This window comes from Canis lupus, chromosome 7 (assembly GCF_048164855.1).
Source record: "Canis lupus baileyi chromosome 7, mCanLup2.hap1, whole genome shotgun sequence".
Classification (NCBI taxonomy): domain Eukaryota; kingdom Metazoa; phylum Chordata; class Mammalia; order Carnivora; family Canidae; genus Canis; species Canis lupus.
Window position 1 is genome coordinate 7,475,114 of NC_132844.1, and position 18,603 is coordinate 7,493,716.

At 39.5% G+C, this 18,603-nt stretch overlaps 1 protein-coding gene across 2 annotated transcripts in view; it reads left to right on the top strand.

The window, feature by feature from the left end:
- Nucleotides 1-3,673: 3,673 nt before the first annotated feature.
- The window catches only part of SEC63 (SEC63 homolog, protein translocation regulator), a 73,915-nt gene continuing 58,985 nt past the window's right edge, over nt 3,674-18,603 (top strand). The window contains exon 1 of one of the 2 annotated variants that reach the window (XM_072831869.1): nt 3,674-3,869. In XM_072831869.1, coding sequence (XP_072687970.1) covers nt 3,746-3,869 — 124 coding nt within the window. In that variant the 5' untranslated portion in view covers nt 3,674-3,745. The remainder of the gene's footprint in view (nt 3,870-18,603) is intronic. The other variant, XM_072831870.1, reaches the window with a different exon arrangement.

An 18,603-nucleotide genomic window follows, 5' to 3' on the forward strand; every position in this document is an offset into this window, starting at 1 on the left:
AGTCTGGTACAAATGTTACTTTGTTGATGTTACTATTGCCATTACTAAGGGGGTAACCTCATGTCTATTAAGGACAAATAAGAACAAATTGGTTAATTTGTATTAGAAGAGATACAGCTCTTTAAAAAAAATTATTTATTTATTTTAGTGAGAGAGCACAGGGAGCAGCAGAGGGAAAGAATCTCAAGCTGACTCCTGGCTGAACATGGAGCCCCATGTGGGGCTCAATCACATGACCCTGAGATCATGAGCTGAAATCAAGAGTTGGAGACTTAACCCACTGAGCCACCTAGATGCTTGAATTTAGCTCTTAATGGAAGAACATTCTAACTCTGAAACAAAGTAATAAGGAGTTTAACATTAAAGATGATTTGATAGGCTTTGGCAGTGAAGATTATTACAGGGTAGGGGGAGGGAGAAATGACTAGAAATAATTGCATGTACCTACCTAATAATTTGGGTCTTTCCAGTCTCTTTGAGGCTAATTCCATTAAGTGGAAAATTAAATAATGTTGATTACGGCCACATAAAGGAAAAGTAAGGAAAAAGTAAATTATTAAGAAGAAACTAAAAATAGTCAGGCTTTCTATACTTGAGAGGAATTACCTACCTAGCAGTCGAAATAAAGTTGATTAAAATATTAATTTACAGACACATAGATAATACAAAAATGCCTTTTTAAAACATGCTATTAGATTAAGAACAAAATGTGTATGTAGATCTGGTTCCACCATATTCACTTACTATTATTAAATGTTTCATTAAAATAGTCCTTTGAAAGAAACTACTGTGTTAATTTGAAAATACCCTGAATCAGAAATTGTGATTAATTAAAGATATAGTTCAGATTTGTTTTGGAGAATATTTGAGTGATCTGAGTTTATTTGTGTTCTTAAGTTTTTAACTTATCGTTAAGTTCTAGGATAAAATGTCTTTATATCTTTAAAAACAGAAGATACTTATGAAAAGAGAGGAGCCAAAATACAGACCTGCTCCCAATACTAAAGGACAAACCACAGCATTCAATCCCTCTTTAAAGTTGTTTTCATGATTTCAGAGTTGAGCGTAATCAAGCCCTAATATCTGTCCAACACCTCCCTTCACATTCTTTAATTTGCTTTAAAAAATTCATGTTTTAGATTGGTCTGGAGGTTAGCAAATAAATATGATTCATTCAAAATGTTATTTCATACTTCAGTTTTGTTCAAGCCACTCTTATGCAAACACCCAAAGCTGCAGTGAAAAGATTACTCCTGCAGGAAAAAAGTCAGAAGGAAGATATTTATCATCAATAATTTATGTTGTCACAAGGTTATAAAACTGATGTATTATCTTTGCACAAATGCTGAGTAAAACGTATAATCAGAGTAATAAAAAATAACTTGTTCAGCATTATGAAAACCTGGGAAGACTTAATAACAAATTCAACATAAACAAAAGAAACTTCAGGAACCTACCCACTTCAGTTGAGCCAATTTTATGGCTAATTTGTTTCTGAAGCAAGGCAAATTGTTCTGGGCATATCTGAGTTGGGGTAATCAGAATGTTGTGCTGACTTCACAGTTCAGTCCTCTTCCTCTCACATCTCTTTTATTTTTTTCTCCTCTAAAACAGCCTTGAAAACTTTATACAGAAAAAAATGAGGAAGGAAATGCAGAGAAGACGATTTTTTAAAATTTCCTTTTCAAAATGGGTAGGTAGGACACTTGAAAAGGAAGAGACATTCCAGGTGAAAATAATCCATTATGAAGAAAAGCTTTACCAGTTATGATAAAAGCTAGTTTTGAGGACACAAAATAAAAGACATGTGAAAGCATATTGAAAGGAAGTTAGTAAATAGATTGCATAGTCTTAAAACACATTTTAAAAAATAGTGCAATGTGTGGTATTCGCTTATTACATTTTTCTCTCTCTCTTTTTAAAAATATTTTATTTATTTGAAAGAGAGCAAGAGAGCAAGAGAGCAAACGAGCAGGAGAAAGAAGGAGAAGCAGGCTCCCCACTGGCCCGGGTATCATGATCTGAGCTGAAGGCAGATAGATGCTTAACGGACTGAGCTACCCAGGCGCCCCTGCTTATTACATTTTTCAAAGCATTTTCCACTATCATTCCTTTAATCTTCACAACCAGTCTGTGAGGTAGATTGGGTGGGTCTTTCCTTTTGATCCCTAGAGGGGAGATGGAGACACTGGGATAGGCCTCTGGCCAGGGCTACAGTGGGACCGTGGGGAGTCATTCCCAGATCAGGGCACCAGCCCTCTTTCCTAGCTCAGCTGATTCGGGCCTCTGGGACCTCAACAGGCAGCCAAGAGAGAGCCTCTTGACAGCGACTGCTTCCCTAGCTGTCCCTCTCCAAGCACAGACCATGCCCACACCTCCCAAGTGCCAGCCACTCTGAGGGCAATGTGAGGCCCACGACGAGATGGTGGCCAAGGGCACTGGCTTTGTGGCATCAGAGTAATCTGGGTTTGAATCCCTAGACCTTTTTTACTGTTTTCTTTCTTTCTTTTCTTTCTTTTTTTTTTTTTTTTTACTGTGCATGACTTTAGGCGATCTCTCTAAGCCTCAATTTCCTCATCTGGAGAGGGAGCATGCATTGATTTACTCCAAGGGGGTTACTGACTATTATCATTATTCTTCTTTAAAAGACTTATTTATTTATTTATTTATTTATTTATTTATTCATTTATTTATTCATTCATTCATTCAGGACAGACACACAGAGAGAGGCAGAGAGATAGAGAAGCCGGCAACCCTGTCCAGACCCAGATCACTCCCTGAGCTAAAGGCAGACGCTCAACCACTGAGCCATCCAGACATCCCTTTACTGACGATTAAATTATATAAAGCAATAGAGGTCAAAGAAGACACTGGTGACCTGGTGTCTACAACGTGTTGCCTCTGGGATGGGTAGGTCACCGTCTCTGTCCGCCTGGAGAAGCTCCATCTGCAAAATGGGCTCAGTGCAGACCGCAGTCTTTTAGTAGCAAACATTACTTTGCCAACAAAACCCCCCTGCGCCGCCCAACTCTGAATGACCCTCGTTTTCAAAATGTGGGGACTGGAGGAACGGACCTGGAACCTAAAGAAATGTTATCTCGACCAGGGAAATTAAATAAACGAGAGGGCAGGACAAGGTGAGGTAAGGATGGGAGAAGGGAGAGGCAAGGAAGCCTCAGCTCTGCTCGGAAGAGCTGCGGATCCGGGCGCAGCCAGGTGAGCCGCGTGCACCCACTGCTCCGCGGGTCTTTGCCGGAACCCCCTAAAACGCCCCCCTGCCCCCCGACACGGCTGGATCGCTGAGAAAGCAGGCGGAAGAGAAAGGGCGGGGAGAGCCGGGGAGCTCCAAGGCTAGGGGCGGGGCTCCGGAGGGGGGAGGAGCCACAGAAGAGCAAGGGGGCGGGGCCGCGCCCTGGGGGCGGAGTCAAGGGCGGGGCCTCGCGGAGTTCCACGGCTGCGCGCGCCACGTCTCCCTTAGCGAGTGCGCGGGGGAGAGGCAGAGGGAGGGAAAAGCCGAGCGGGGCGGGAACTCTGTCTTCTCGCGAGAGGTGGCGACGGCAGCGGCGGCGGCGGCGGCGGCGTGTCCGTGAGAGTAGCGTGGGGGCGGGGAGGAGAGGCGGCGGCGGCGGCGGCGGCGGCGTCCGAGCTACGCCACACAGGGCCGGGGCGCTGGGGGCCGGGGCGCAGAGCGGCGGGGTCGTGGCGGCGGCGGCGGCGAGCGGAGCGAGGCGGAGGGGGGGGTGCCATGGCGGGACAGCAGTTCCAGTACGATGACAGCGGGAACACCTTCTTCTACTTCCTCACCTCCTTCGTGGGGCTCATCGTGATCCCGGCCACCTACTACCTCTGGCCCCGGGACCAGAACGCCGGTGAGTCCTGCCGGCCGCCGCCCGCGGCCCCGCGCAGGCCCCGCCGGTGCCCGTGGGCCGCGCCGCCCCCGCCCGGCCCAGCCCCCAGCGTCGGGGTGCAGCCGCCCGCCCGGTGCAGAGGCGTCGGCGGCCGCGGGCCCCGGGCTCCGCTCCCGGCTCCGCGCTCCCGGCTCCGGGCTCCGCGCTCCGGGCTCCGCGCTCCGCTCCGCCCCGCGTCTCATTGTCTTTTTTCAGGAGTTTCGCTTCGCTCGCTCGCACCCATTGTTCCGGGCGCCCCTTGCAGCCTCCTCCTGCCTCTTTGTCTTCCCTGCCTCGGATCGTATAGGTCGTTTTCCCGTCTGGAGGGAGCGAGATGGGGATGGGGAGGATGCGGGTCGGGGAGGGGAGACCAGAGTTGGCGAGGGGAGGAAGCCGGACGTGCCCGCGGCCACTGCGAGCCCCCGATGCTCCCTCTGCCCTCGCAGCCCCGTTTAGGGCACCGTCGCGCTTGGGGCTCCCAGCGGGGCTCACCTGCCCCCCTCACCCCCCTCACCCCACCCCCGCCCGCGGCGCCCTTTCCTCCTGTTGCTTTTCCCTTTGCTCACTAACACTGTGGGGTTGGGGTTGGAAGCAATGTCGTTATCCTAACCCTTTGCAAAAAAAAAAAAAAAAAAAAAAAAAAAAAAAAAAGATCCTGTTCTCTATTTCCTTCTCTTTGGAGTTTCCTGTTGATGGCGGAAAAAAAAAAAAAGTGCGAGCATGAAGGATTGAGTCTTGGAGGTAGTTCATCCTCTGCAGGTAGTTGCGAGGTAGCCAGCTGGTCCATCTGCTTTCAGGCCTGAATCCCCCCCCCCCCCGTTAAACACCCGGGATTAGAGCACCAACTAACTAACATAGATTCCTTCCCGGGGTTATTTTATGGTCCGCTGTCCTAGGATATACGGTAAGTGATCTCTCTAAAGCTGATGGAACTGCCTGCGGGGCCTAATAGGTTATTTTAACAGTAATCAGTAGGTTTTTTTTTGGGGGGGGGGGTATTGGCATATCACAGGAGCTACGCTGTTATGCTAATAACTTGATTAGAGATCTTCTTTGAAGCCGGGTGGGGTGGAAGTCTAGGCTGTCCAGGTTATACACCCTCTGGGGGAGCATTGACTCAGCTGAGAGCTTGTTAACGTTTTAAGACTGACTCAAATGCTCAAATGTAAAATTCTTGAGTTACATAATGGAATTAGGTTGCATTTAAGGTAAATAACAAAGCATTCCATTTTGTAGAACGTTTGATAGTAAGTTTAAAAATGTCCAATAGGTGCAAAAATCTGCCCAGAGTTACCGGTTTTCTTATTCAGTGGACAGTTGACGAAAATCCGATTTCTGGACTGTTGTGCCTCCTTTTCCTAAGTGTGTGAATTGTCTGGGTTCTTTGGACAGGGGTCGTATATAAATGAAGAGATCTTAATACTGTGATGGTTTCCCTTATCTGCAAAGCCTCTAACCTATTACCAAAAATTCTGGTCATTTTATTTTGAGTTAAAAGTGCACTTTTCAGTATAGTGGTTTATTTTCACTTATCCCTTTGTGTGTGCAGCTGGCCGTGTGGCAGACAAAAGGGTACCAGGAGAGTAGGTAGGGTTGGTTAGAATGTGTTTTGAGAAGCTGCTGATTTCAGAAATTAGTCATTTTAATCTACACTGGATTTTTGAAGTTTGAAAGCCCTGTTTTCTTGGTGGGTTTTGTATTATAAAATTTGCCTGATAACTTGCAGGCAAGTGATACATGAGCTCCGTCACAGCATAGAAGTGGTCTTTGGAAAAGTGGTAGGGAATTAATAATGACGCTAAGTTTGGCATTCAGATGTCACTTTATGTAATTCTCTTAAAACACAATGAAGTAGGTACTATTACTGTTATCTCTGCCCTTCTGTGAAGAAGCTGGAGTTTAGACAGCTTAAGTAACTTTGTCCTTTGTGGTGGAGCCTGGTCAGCCTAGCTGCAAAGTCCTCTGTGGTCTCTGCATTGCTAGATAGAAAGGTGTTGATTTGCTCCGTCTTGACATCTGGCTCTCTGCTTCAGGCTTGCCTTAGTCAGTAAATGTGCAGGTGTTGATGTGTGTGTTTGGCCTTGCTCACAATTGCACTGTGAAAACGAAGGTGGACGCTTAAATGCTCTTCTAATCATTTTCGTGAACACTGGCGGACACCACTTGGACTCTGTGTATCTAACATAATTCAGTTGTTTCTTTAGAATTACAGTGCTATTAAAAGGATGTTTTTATCATAAGGACTTTTTTCTGAAATTCAATTTGCACTGTCTTGAATTTCAAAGAGAAATCTTAGAATTAGTAGGATCACCTGAAGCTCTGAGAAAGAAAGGTTTTTTTTTCAGATGTTTGCAGAAAAAATAATTTGGTCATTTGTATCACTAAGAGGCTACTTACAGTCTTTATTCTTCTCATTTAGAAAACTCATTAATATAGCGTATTAATTTGGAATATTAAGTTCTTTGATTATTGGTGCTGTTTTAGACCTCGGGCTTGTAAAGGTAGAGACACTACTGTCTTTTTGGAATCTTAAAAATTCTGAAATTTTTGAATAGAGCATGTTTGTTTTGAATAAAGCATGTGGACCTGTAGTAATATTTTTGATTAACACAACAGGATATTTTCATATTTGATTTTGGAGCTTATTTTATTTCATTTTCCCATGAAACTGTAAGTAGGCAAATATAAAAACGTAGGCATGTAAGTTCAGAGTTCTTATGGTGGTCTTGACACTCTCTGTAGGAAAGCATGAAAAGATTTTCTTTGCCAGTAATTCTATAGTTTTAAAGTTCAGTTTAAGTAATCTTTGTTTAATTTTTTTAAATAGTTGATATATGTGGGTCTTTTAGTTTCAAGGTTTAGTTCTTTCAGTGTCGCTCTTCTGGAATTACTGGACTCGAGTCCATTAGAAAGCATGGCACCATTTCACAGATGGTAAAATCTAGGGTTTGAGAAATAGAAGTAGCTTGGTTGTTGGCATATTTGATATATTAATTGAAGTTACTGTTATCCAGAACACTAATGGAATCCTTTTGCCTTGATTTTTGTCTAATATACTGGGCTAAGTGCACTTAGAATTAATACCCCTTTTAGTAGTTGAGGGGTTCTATTTATCTTACTCTCCTCCTGGCTGTTTGCAAATTGGCTGAATAAGTTGACTGAATTCTTTTTCAGACCATTATGGACAAAAGCTCTGGATGAAGTAATAACAGAGGGTTTAGATTTCCTTAAAACAGTGGTTCTCAACCCTGACTTCACATTAGAATCTCTTGGGGGAGCTTTTAAAAACACTTTTAGCCACCCCCTGATATTCTGATTTAATTGGTCCAGAGTGGGTGCTGTGTTATTGGTTTTTTCAAAGGTCCCTATGTGACTGTAAATTGTAGCTAGCAAAGAGGAGAACTTCCTTAGAGTGGTTTTCTGCTGGAGTTGTCATTTTGGGAGACGGTCTATTTCTTTTAATATGTGCCTTAGCCTTTTTGTTTTACAAAGTTAAGAAGCACTTACTGTGGAGCAGTGCTGTAAAATTCTTAGAGTTGAAAGCCGGGTATATTTGTTATAACAATGTTAATAAGAGAGGTTTACAATGGTATTTAACAAGAGAAAATTGCTTGTAATTATTAGAATTTCAAATAACCAAGAGCATGCTTTTATCTGTTCCCATAGGTGAAGGCTTATTGATCATTTGAATTGAAATAAAATGTTATCATTACCTTTTCCAAGATTTTGTTTTAACTCCTTGACATTTTTTTTTTTTTAACTTGTTTGACCTTACCCTTGATCTTACTTTTTCAAAACTGCCTGGTTTTGAAACCTGTCTGGATCTGCTGCTTTACTAACAGTATGGTCTTAGGCAAGTTACTTAACTTCCTTGTTTTCATTTACTCATCTGTAAAATAGACACAGTTATTTGTTTTACAGAATTAAAATGAGGATTAATATACTGTACTCAGGTTTTCCCCCCCATGGTTTGAAAAGATTATTGAAACTTTATTTTTATTTTTTAAAAGATTTTATTTATTTATTAGAGACAGAGAGAGAGAGAGAGAGAGAGAGAGGCAGAGACACAGGCAGAGGGAGAAGCAGGCTCCATGCAGGGAGCCTGATGTGGGACTCGATCCCGGGTCTCCAGGATCACACCCTGGGCTGAAGGTGGTGCTAAACCGCTGAGCCACTGGTCTGCCCAGATTATTGAAACTTTAAAAAAAAGTTACATTTCTTTATTCTTTGCTTGCCCCCTTTCAAACACTGCACAAGTGATTCAGCTCTCTGACTTGGGAATGTGAGTAGGAATCCACTTTTAGTGCTTTAGTAGCGTGTTTTGATTTTAAGTTCTAGTTTAGTCCCTATTTTGTTAGAAATTTCTGAGATTAGCCTTATTTTTAGGTGTGATAATAATATGTCCCATAAGAAGTTATTATGAGAAGCAAAGCAATAAATGCATATAAACATACTTGCAAAACCAAACACACTGTAGAAGTTCCTTCATTTAGTAGGTATTTATAGAGCATTAACTTTGTGCTAGATGCCGCTTCTAGGCATCAGATTTTTCAGTGCATGTTCTATATACCCAGTGCAGAAAAGCAAAACCAGAACAAAAATTGCTTGTAATCCCATCATCCAAAGGTAATGAAACATTCCCTTGTATTCCCACCCCCCCCCCCCACCCCAGCTATGGGGATGAATTTAGACATGGTCCCACCTCTTGGTGGGGAAGGCCCTACCCTGCCCCACCCCAGCCTGAGACAGGTAATTGTGATTCTCCTCATCTTAGCTCTGCTGCTGTTCATTTGAATGTTTGCTGCCCCAAGGTGGGTAGTGCTGATAGCACTTGCAGTAGTGTTTTGAGCTAGACTCACATATTATTCCAATCTTATTAATGAGAAGACTAAGTCCTAGAGGGGTAACCAACTTACCTAAAGCCATATAGCTTTTAGTTGGAAGATTGGGTGTTGGATTCAAATCTGTATTTCCTTTTCTTTTCTTTTTAAGTTTTTATTTATTTTTTCATGAGAGGCACAGAGAGAGAGGGCAGACTCCCTGCAGAGAGCCTGATTTGGGACTTGATCCCAGGACCTCAGGATCATGCCCTGAGCTAAGGCAGATGCTCAACCACTGAGCCATCTAGGTGTCCCTCAATCCTGTCTTAATGCTAGAATTTCTCTTGTTAGCCATCCTATAATTAATATAACACATTATAGTAAGTATTAAAATGGTAAGTGGAAATTGCTGTGGGAACACATGGGAGGGAATGAATAATTCTGTTTGGGGATTTGGGTGTTTCATGCAGAGGAGGAAATTTGAGATAGGTCATAAAAGGTAAATGGAGGAAGTGTATTCCTTAGGTAGGAGAAAGTATATGCAAAGGCATGGAGATGTTCAATAAATGGTAAAGATTTAACATGCACTTAAATGTAAATCAACCATTTTAGGCTGATTTAACTTACTTTATTTTGTAAGTTCTTGGGTAAACAATGGAAGTTTCTAAGTAGTTAGTGACATGGTCAGTTTTGCCATTTTAGGAAGCTTCTATTTGATCTTGTAAGTTATTGGTAGTTTTTAAGGTAGGGTAATGATTTGATCAGTTTTGCTTTTGTGTAGAGAATGATTTGGCAGAGGAGAGTGGGAGGTGGTGGTTACGGGGTGTGGGGAAAGACTAGATGGAGATGGAGTCCATTTCAGAGGTTTATTAGTCCACTGAAATGTAGGGGAATGGACAGATTAGAAAGAGAATTCTAAGACAGCTTGGACTATTTATGGAATATAAAAGTACCTTGGAGGGAATGAGAGAGTAGAGTGCAGATTTTGAATTTTCACTTATTTCTGTGTTTGCTTATTTCTCCCTCTCTCAAAAGCTGTTTGGTGATTGGCCCAGTAATAACCTACTTTTATCAGTTTTGGGATTGAGTGCAGGGAAAAGGATGGGGATGATCATTTTTATTTAACATGAAGTATTGGCCTTATCTGTTGATTTATCTAGGTTTCTAATTACAGTAGGGTTGATTATTTCAGTCTCTTGTGGATTTTAACAGAAAAAAAACTGGCTAATAATCAGCTTTGTGTATTCACAGGAATATATTTGATGAGTGTTCATATTTAATTTAGAGCATATAATCTTCCTAAGACTTTAGCTCTTGAAGGGATATTAGAGATCTGAGAAGTTTGTGTCATTTGAAAATAAAGTCATTCCCCTCTGTGTTCTATCCTGACAGAAAGGGGTATCAAACATGTAGTTTATATACCCTTAAGGCTTACACAGTAGAGGAAACCAGCTGTGACCTTGGCAGTATGAATTATAGTACAACATACTAGGCTTTGTACGTGTGGTGACAAGCTTTGGATTAGTAAATGCATTGCGTACAGTTGTTTTCACTTAAAGGTCATATTGCATACTTGCTTGATCTTGGAAGAATCTGAAAAACAAAAATAGGCTTATTTTCGTTTTCTCAGATGTTTGTTCCCTTAGTCATACTTTTTATTCAGACTAAAGGAGGTTACAGCAAGTAATCTACATTATACTTGGGCTTCCTTTTAAAGAATGTTTCCTATTACCAGGCTTTATCGATAAGAAATGTTACACCATCTCACCATCACATTGTTTCTTTGAAAAGTATTTGCATCTACTTGGGAATGATAGTGGGGATCTAGAGGTATTTTGACTAAAGGATGAGAAAGATTTAATGGGTAGAATGGTGGGGGTGGTAGTGCAAAAAAGAAATCCCATGAGCATGGCACCTGGCTGGCCCAGTTGGTGGAACATGTGACTCTTGATCTCGGGGTCGTGAGTTTGAGCCCCACGTTGGGTGTAGAGATTACTTAAAAATAAAATCTTTGATAAAAACAAAATCATATGAGGAAAAGTACAGAGGCTGGAAAGCATGGAACGTATTCAAAGTACTGATCAGTTGAGCAGAATTCATTTAGTGAATAAGTGAGAAAAGGCCGGAAAGTTGATTTAAGTCATATGATGGAGAATCTTATATTCCTAGCTGAAGAGTTCATATGGGTTATGGTTGACAGTATGTCATTTTTGGGCATTTTAGAATGTCTTTTTTCTACATTTTTTTACATTTTTTAATTAATGTAATAACTTCTCTTAGAATGAGAAAGAACAGAGACTAAGAAGCAGACAAGAAATAATGAGGGCCTGAACAATGGTGGTGGCAATAGGAAGATAAGGGACATACTTGAGTTGGTACTGAGGAGGAATCTTTTTTTTTTTTTCTAATTTTATGTCGAAAAGTATATATAACATAAAATGTGTAGTTTTAGCTATTCTGAATGAACAGTTCAATAAAATTAATTACATTTATGGTGTTGTGCACATTACATTTATGTGCTGTTTACATTTTTATCACCCCAAATGAACTCTATTGAACAGTAACTCCTCATTCTTTCCTCCAGCCCCTGAAAAACTCTCAAGTCTTTGTCTTTATACATTTGTCTATTCTAAATATTTCATGTAAGTGGGATTATACAACATTTGTTCTTTTGTGTCTAGCTTATTTCATTTGGCATAATTTTTCAGGATTCATCTGTGTTGTAGTATGTATTAGAACTTCATTCTTTTTATGGCTGGATAATATTCCATTGTATGGATATACTACATTTTTATTCATCTCTTGATGAACACTTGGCTTGTTTCCCCTTTTTGTCTATTGTGAATAATGCTGTAGTGAACATAGTAGTGCCATACAGGTATCTGTTTCAGTCCTTATTTTCAGTTCTTTTGGGTATATTCCTAGGAGTGGAATTGCTAGTCATGATAATTCTGTGTTTAGCTTTTTGAGGAGCTGCCAAACTGTTTGCCATAGTAGCTGCACCATTTACATTTCTACCAGCAGCATACATGGGCTCCAATTTCTGCATATCCTCTTCAACACTTACTTTTGATTTTTAAAAAATTATAACCATTGTAATAGATGTGGTGAAGTAGTATTTCATGATGGTTTTGATTTGCGTGTCCATAGTGGCAAATGGTGTTGAGTATCACTTCATTTGTCTTTTGACCATTTGTATATCTTTTTTGGAGAAATGTCCATTCAAATAATTTGCCCAGTAATTGGGTGATGAGCAGCACTAAGGAGGACGCTTGATGAGATGAGCACTAGGTGTTATATGTTGGCAAATTGAATTTAAATAAAATATTTTTAAAAATTTGCCCATTTTTAAATTGAGTTTATCTTTTTTTGTTGACTTGTAGGTGTTCTTCATATATTCTAGATATGAAACCCTTATTAGATACATGGTTTGAAAATATTTTCTTTCATTCTGTAGATTATCTTTTCACTTTCTTGATTGTGTCCTTTGATGCACAAAAGTTCTTATTTATTTTTTATTTTTTTAAAGATTTTATTTATTTATTCATGAGAGACACCGAGAGAGGCAGAGACACAGGCAGAGGGAGAAACAGGCTCCATACAGGGAGCCCGATGTGGGACTCAATCCCGGGACTCCAGGATCATGCCCCTGAGCCAAAGGCAGATGCTTAACCACTGAGCCACCCAGGGATCCCCAAAAGGTTTTAATTTGATGAAGTCCAGTATATCTTTTATTGCTTGTGTTTTTGTTGTCATATTTAAGAATCCATTGGCAAATCCAAGGTCATGAAAAGTTCTCCCTATATTTTTTTATATAAGAGAATTACTACGGTTTTGGTGTTGAGTTGTGCAAGTCCTTTATAGTTTGGATATTAACCTCTTGTTGGACATATCATTTGCAGATGTCTTCTCCTAGTCAGTAGGTTACCTTTCCTTTTTGTTGGTTTCTTTGCTGTGCAAAAGCTTTTTATTTTGGTGTAGTCCCAATAGTTCATTTTCACTTTTGTTTTCCTTGTCCTTTATCTGTTCTTTAGTGATTATTCACTATTCCATTGTACCATTTATAACTTTAGGCAAGTTACTTAACCTCTTGGAGCCTCTGTTTTTTTTTTTTTTTTCCCCAAGTATGATACATATATACATATCCCCCAGGTTATTGGAAGGTCTAAGTAAGAAAGTTGATGCAGTCAGCAAATATTTATTAGGCACCTACTATGTGCCAGGCATTATGTTTAGGCAGTCGAGTGTTTGGTAAACAATGTAGATGGGATTTCTTTTCTCTTGAAGCTTACATCCTAGTGTGGGGGAGATGATTGACATAGTTTATATTAAGTTCATGTTAACAATAAAATATTAGATAGTGATATATACCGTGTAGAGAAATATTCAGAGACAGTCTTCTGAAAACGTTCCTTCAAGCTGAGTGACAAAAGGAAGTCAGTTTTTCAGAGACCTGAAGCCTGTTGGCTAGATGAACAGTTGTGTGTGTACAAGAGCCTTTAAGGCAAAAAAGGAGTTGGGCATATTCCATGAACAGAGAAGACCAGAATGGAAGGAGTTTGCTAGAGTGAGGAGAAATCTGGGATAAAGTCAGAGAGGGAGCTGGGGTGCAGAGCAGGTAAGAAGTTCGAATTTTATTTTAAGTTCAATGGGAAGCTATTGAAGGTTTTTAAGCAGAGAAATGACAAGATCTTGACTTACTATTCTCCTATTAATGAGGTGAAAAAAAAAAAAATGAGGTGAAAATAGTTCTTTGGCCACCTTGCCTATGTATCCTTTTATGGATGATGGCTTTCTTACTTAAAATGTTTAATGAAAAAATTTAGTTGTATATTTAAAAAATTACATACTATAAAATATCATACAGATGGTCCTGAGTTATAATAGTTCAACTTATGATTTTTGTACTATAAAGTGTGAAATTGATACACATTCAGTGGAAACTGCTTCAAATTTTAAATTTTGGTCTTTTTCTGGGTGGGTGATATGTGGTACAGTACTCTCATGATGCTGGGCAGCAATAGATGCTGGGCAGCAATATTGAACCTTGGCTCCCAGTCAGCTATGTGATCACTACGGTTAACAATGGATACACTTAAAACCATTCCATATACATATACTCCCATTCTGTTTTTTACTTTCAGTACGGTATTTAACAAATTACGTGGGTTTCCTTCTCGAGTGTAGGTGACAGATAAACTCAGGTTTCTTGAATTTTCCAATTTAGGTAATCTGTGATCATATGCACTGGTGTAGTGGTGGTGGCAAGTAGTGTTTAGTCAGTCCTCTATCTGTCCCAAATCCAAATGGTTCAGACTTGGCCTTGAGAATGACACATTTTGGCATTCAGATTCCAGTTAAGATCATAACAGAAGCTTTAGTTTATCTTAGTGTATTTTGAGATTAGGATGCTTTAGGCCTGAGCTATAAGTATATATCACTATCTAATATTTTATTGTTAATATGAGCTATGTCAATCATCTCCCCCACACTAGGATGAAAGCTTCAAGAGAAAAGAGATCCTGTCTACATTGTTTACCTCTGAGCTGTAGGCCTAGAGCAGCAATTCCTAATTTTTCACTATCAAATTATCATTCTGTGCCTCTCATTTTGAAGCATTCTGGGACCCAGACTGCACTATTATAGTAAAACATGTTTTACTATTTTTTCAAATTAATAAAACAAAATTGTCCCAACAGTGAGTGAGCCATTATCATGATGGTGAGGTAATACATTCTCGACTAGCTGTAGAAAGACTTTGGGTATCTAGAAAACTGATGTATAATGTATTTTTAGACTTTTTTTTTTTTTTAAAGATTTTATTTATTCATGAGAGACAGAGATCGAGGCAGAGACACAGGCAGAGGGAGAAGCAAGCTCCATGCAGGGAGCCCCATGCGGGACTCAATCCCAGGTCTCCGAGATCACACCCTGAGCCAAAGGCAGATGCCCAACCGCTGAGCCACTCAGGCATCTCTCTTTTTAGACTTTTTGGATTATTGAATATAACCTGACTCTTGGACCCCTCAGGGATTTAGGAGTAGTTTTAGCAGTCACTGAATTTTGGGAAGAGAAGTGTGGTACTTTTTCTTTTTAAGTAAATTATGTCCTCTTTATATCATTTAGCTCTATTAATTTAAGTAATCTATATTTGAGGCATGTTCATAAATTTCTCAGGTATTTTCAAAATATATAGTGATGTGTTTATTTGCACTGAAAACTGAAGTCATACTTCTTTATTTTTTTAGATTATTTATTTATTTATTCACAAGAGACAGAGAGAGAGGCAGAGACACAGGCAGGGGGAGAAGCAGGCTCCATGCAGGGAGCCCGATGTGGGCCTCGATCCCAGGTCTCCAGGATCACGCCCTGAACTGAAGGCGGTGCTAAACCGCTGAGCCACCCGGGCTGCCCCATACTTTCTTTGACTGATTTTGATTTATCTAAGTAATTTAACAATGAGGGCTGCCTTTGCCAATTTGGTTATATAGGGTATATTTTCTATAAATTGAATGATGCAAGGTAGTCTTCACCTTGGAGTTTTAACAAAATATACTTAAATTAGAAGGTAGAGCTACTTTGTCTAAAATTGTGTCAGGTTGGCAAAAGTGTACTTTTCATTTTTAAAAATAAGTTTTGGGATTTATGGGGTTTTTACAAGCTTATAAGTGACAGCATAGCAGATATTTTTCTCTAATTTTAGTAATTTATCAACTTATAATATTTATCTTGTCTTAGTAACACCAAAAAAAGTACATCAAATTTTAACATATAAAAGCTTGTAGGGATCCCTGGGTGGCGCAGCGGTTTAGCGCCTGCCTTTGGCCCAGGGCGCGATCCTGGAGACCCGGGATCGAATCCCACGTCGGGCTCCCGGTGCATGGAGCCTGCTTCTCCCTCTGCCTGTGTCTCTGCCTCTCTCTCTCTCTCTCACTGTGTGTCTATCATAAATAAAATAAAATAAAAATTAAAAAAAAAAGCTTATAGATGTCAAACCTGAGCATGATAAACTTCCTGATGTTCTTTTACAATGTGTTAAAGCATTTGGAGGTGAAGCATCTTGATGCTTGCAATTTATAGGAAGTTAAAAAAAAAAAAATGAGTGGGGAAAAGGAAATTAGAGGAAAAGCCAGGAGTTGCAAAATGTTAACATTTGGTGAATATAGGTGAGATATATTGTCCATTGTAATATTCTTTCAACTTTTTTGAAGTTTTGAAGATTTTCAAAATAAAAAGTTAGGAAAAACTTCATAGTCACAGGGAATAAAAAATTAATTTTAAGAAATAATGTGTCAGTATTATAAGAAATGGTTTGTCAGGATAAAAATATATCACATTAGGATAAAACTATGTGCGGGATGTAAAATGAAGGGTTGGCTTGTTCATGAGGTTTTGTGAATGGATGATGGTAGGTATGAAATTGCTGTGGCTTTCAAGATTTCATTGGTGTGTTTAAAAGTGATGGAACTATTTTAAAATGTCAATTTCATGTCAAAAATGACATCTTTGTGATAAAAAATTTGAGATGCTGTATTAGAAATCTACAAGTAGATACATGATTTTTAAAAATTCTTTAAAAATTCTTAGGCAGACAGGTTTGAAGACTTCAGTTCCGGTTAACATTCTTTCGGCTCTTTTGGGTTCTAGGAATATGGTGCTAAGAGTTCACTCAGTTATACTAAACCCTGACAGATCATTCTGGCACGGACAGATGGCTGTGACTATTTTAGCAAAGACATTATATAGCTTATGAAGCACAACCATAATAGCCTTCCCCCAAACCTGTACTATTTCCACAGACATAAAAACTTTTATGTTCAGCTGCTGAGAGCGATCATAATATGTTATATTGTTTTTTAAAATCACAGAATTGTTTTATGACTTTGTAATTTCCCCTTTTCTACAAATGTGGATAATTTCTTTAAAAACTATCATAAGTTAATGGTATTACTTAACATAAGTTTTACTAGGCATGACACTAGTAATTCTCTAAACTAGAAGTTTAAAAATGAACTTTTGTTTTGTTTTAATTCTAAGATTCTTCTAAAACCCTGCCTGGAAGGACTCTACTTGTGATATTTACTTTGACTTTGAGGTCATTGTTGTAGAGATTTGGAATGTGTGCTCTGAATATTTAGTTGTGCAGGAAATCTAAATGCCAGTGTGTTACTGTGTAAACCATAGCTTGTAGTACTAACTGATTGACTTCGGTATTATCCTAAAAAGTTAAGATTTGAGTTTTGGATCAGAAGAGTGAGGCATAGAATGTACACATACACATTGTGCAAAATTACGGGGCTGAAAACCATGTGTACATTTTTTTGTTCAGAAACATTGAGAGAGGGATCCCTGGGTGGCGTAGCAGTTTGGCGCCTGCCTTTGGCCCAGGGCACGATCCTGGAGACCCGGGATCGAGTCCCACGTCGGGCTCCCGGTGTATGGAGCCTGCTTCTCCCTCTGCCCATGTCTCTGCCTCTCTCTCTCTCTCTCTCTCTGTGTGACTATCATAAAAAAAAAAAAAAAAAAAAAAGAGAAACATTGGGAGAATATCATTCCTTTGAATAGGTCAAGCCATCTGGTTAATAGAAACCTCAGCATTATTCTTATAACCTTATTAAAATTTCCCCTTGGTTTTATAGTTGAAAATGGGAGACTGTGGAGGCTTAATTTAATGAAATATAGATTAAAAAATCACCAGTGATATATTCAAAAGTGTCCATAATTTATCCAGGAAAATAAAAAAGTTAACATTACTGTCATTTCATTCTCGGACTCTTTACATTTTGTCACTTGTCTCAGTGAAGTTCTTTATAGCAGAAATTCAGTTTAGAATCACACATGACATTTAGTTGATGTTTCTTTAATCTTCTTTAGTCTGGAACACATCTTCAGTTTTTTGACTTGGAAGATTACAGGCCAATTGTTTTGGGAATGAACCTGAATTTGGGTTGTTTGGTGTTTTCTCATGATTAGATTGAGGTTATATATCTTAGGCAGAAATTTTATGAAACTGATGTTGTGTGTTTCTTATTGCATTCTGTCAGATGGTATGTGATTGCATTTTGTCCCATTGCTATTGATGTTCACTGATCACCTGATTAAGATAATGTCTGCCAGGCTTTCTGTATTAGTTTCCTATTGCTGATGTAACAAATTACCACAACCTTAATGGCTTATTACAACACAAATTTATTCTCTTACAGTTCAGGGGGTGGAAGTCCAAAATCCGTTTCACTGGCTAATCATGGTGTTTGGTAGAGCTGGTTCTGCCTGGAGGCTATGGAGTTGAGTCTTTTCTTGCCTTTTCCCAGCTTCTAGAGACAGCATGTGTTCCTTGGCTTATGACTCCTCCCTCCATCTTCAGAGGACATCACTCCAGCATCTCCCATTGTCATATCATCTTCTTTGTCTTTGGTCCTCCTGCCTCCTTATAAGGACCCCTGTGATTATATTATGCTCATCCAGATAACAGGATACATCTCCCCATCTCATCTTAATTTTGTTGGATCTGTGAAGTCTTTTCTGTTAAAAGACTATTTCTGTAAAATAATGCATTCACCATTTCTGGGTATTAGGATGTGGACATCTTGGATGTCAGTTGTTCAGCCTACCATACTTTCCCACTGTAAAATCATTCTTTTCCCTTTTGTAATAGTCTGTGGAGAGACACTTGGATCCCTTGTTCTTGTTAGTGGAGAATGGTATTTAGAACCTAGAAACTAGCAGTAAAGTGCCAATGTTCTGACTGCTATTGATCTCATTCACTGCTCCTAGGCTCACTTAATAGTGCTAGTGAATACATATGTATAGAATACATCTGTATTTCTCTATGAAAATCTATTAGTCCCTATAGATATCTTTAATTCCTATTCAGTACCATAGGATTCATTCTTTTT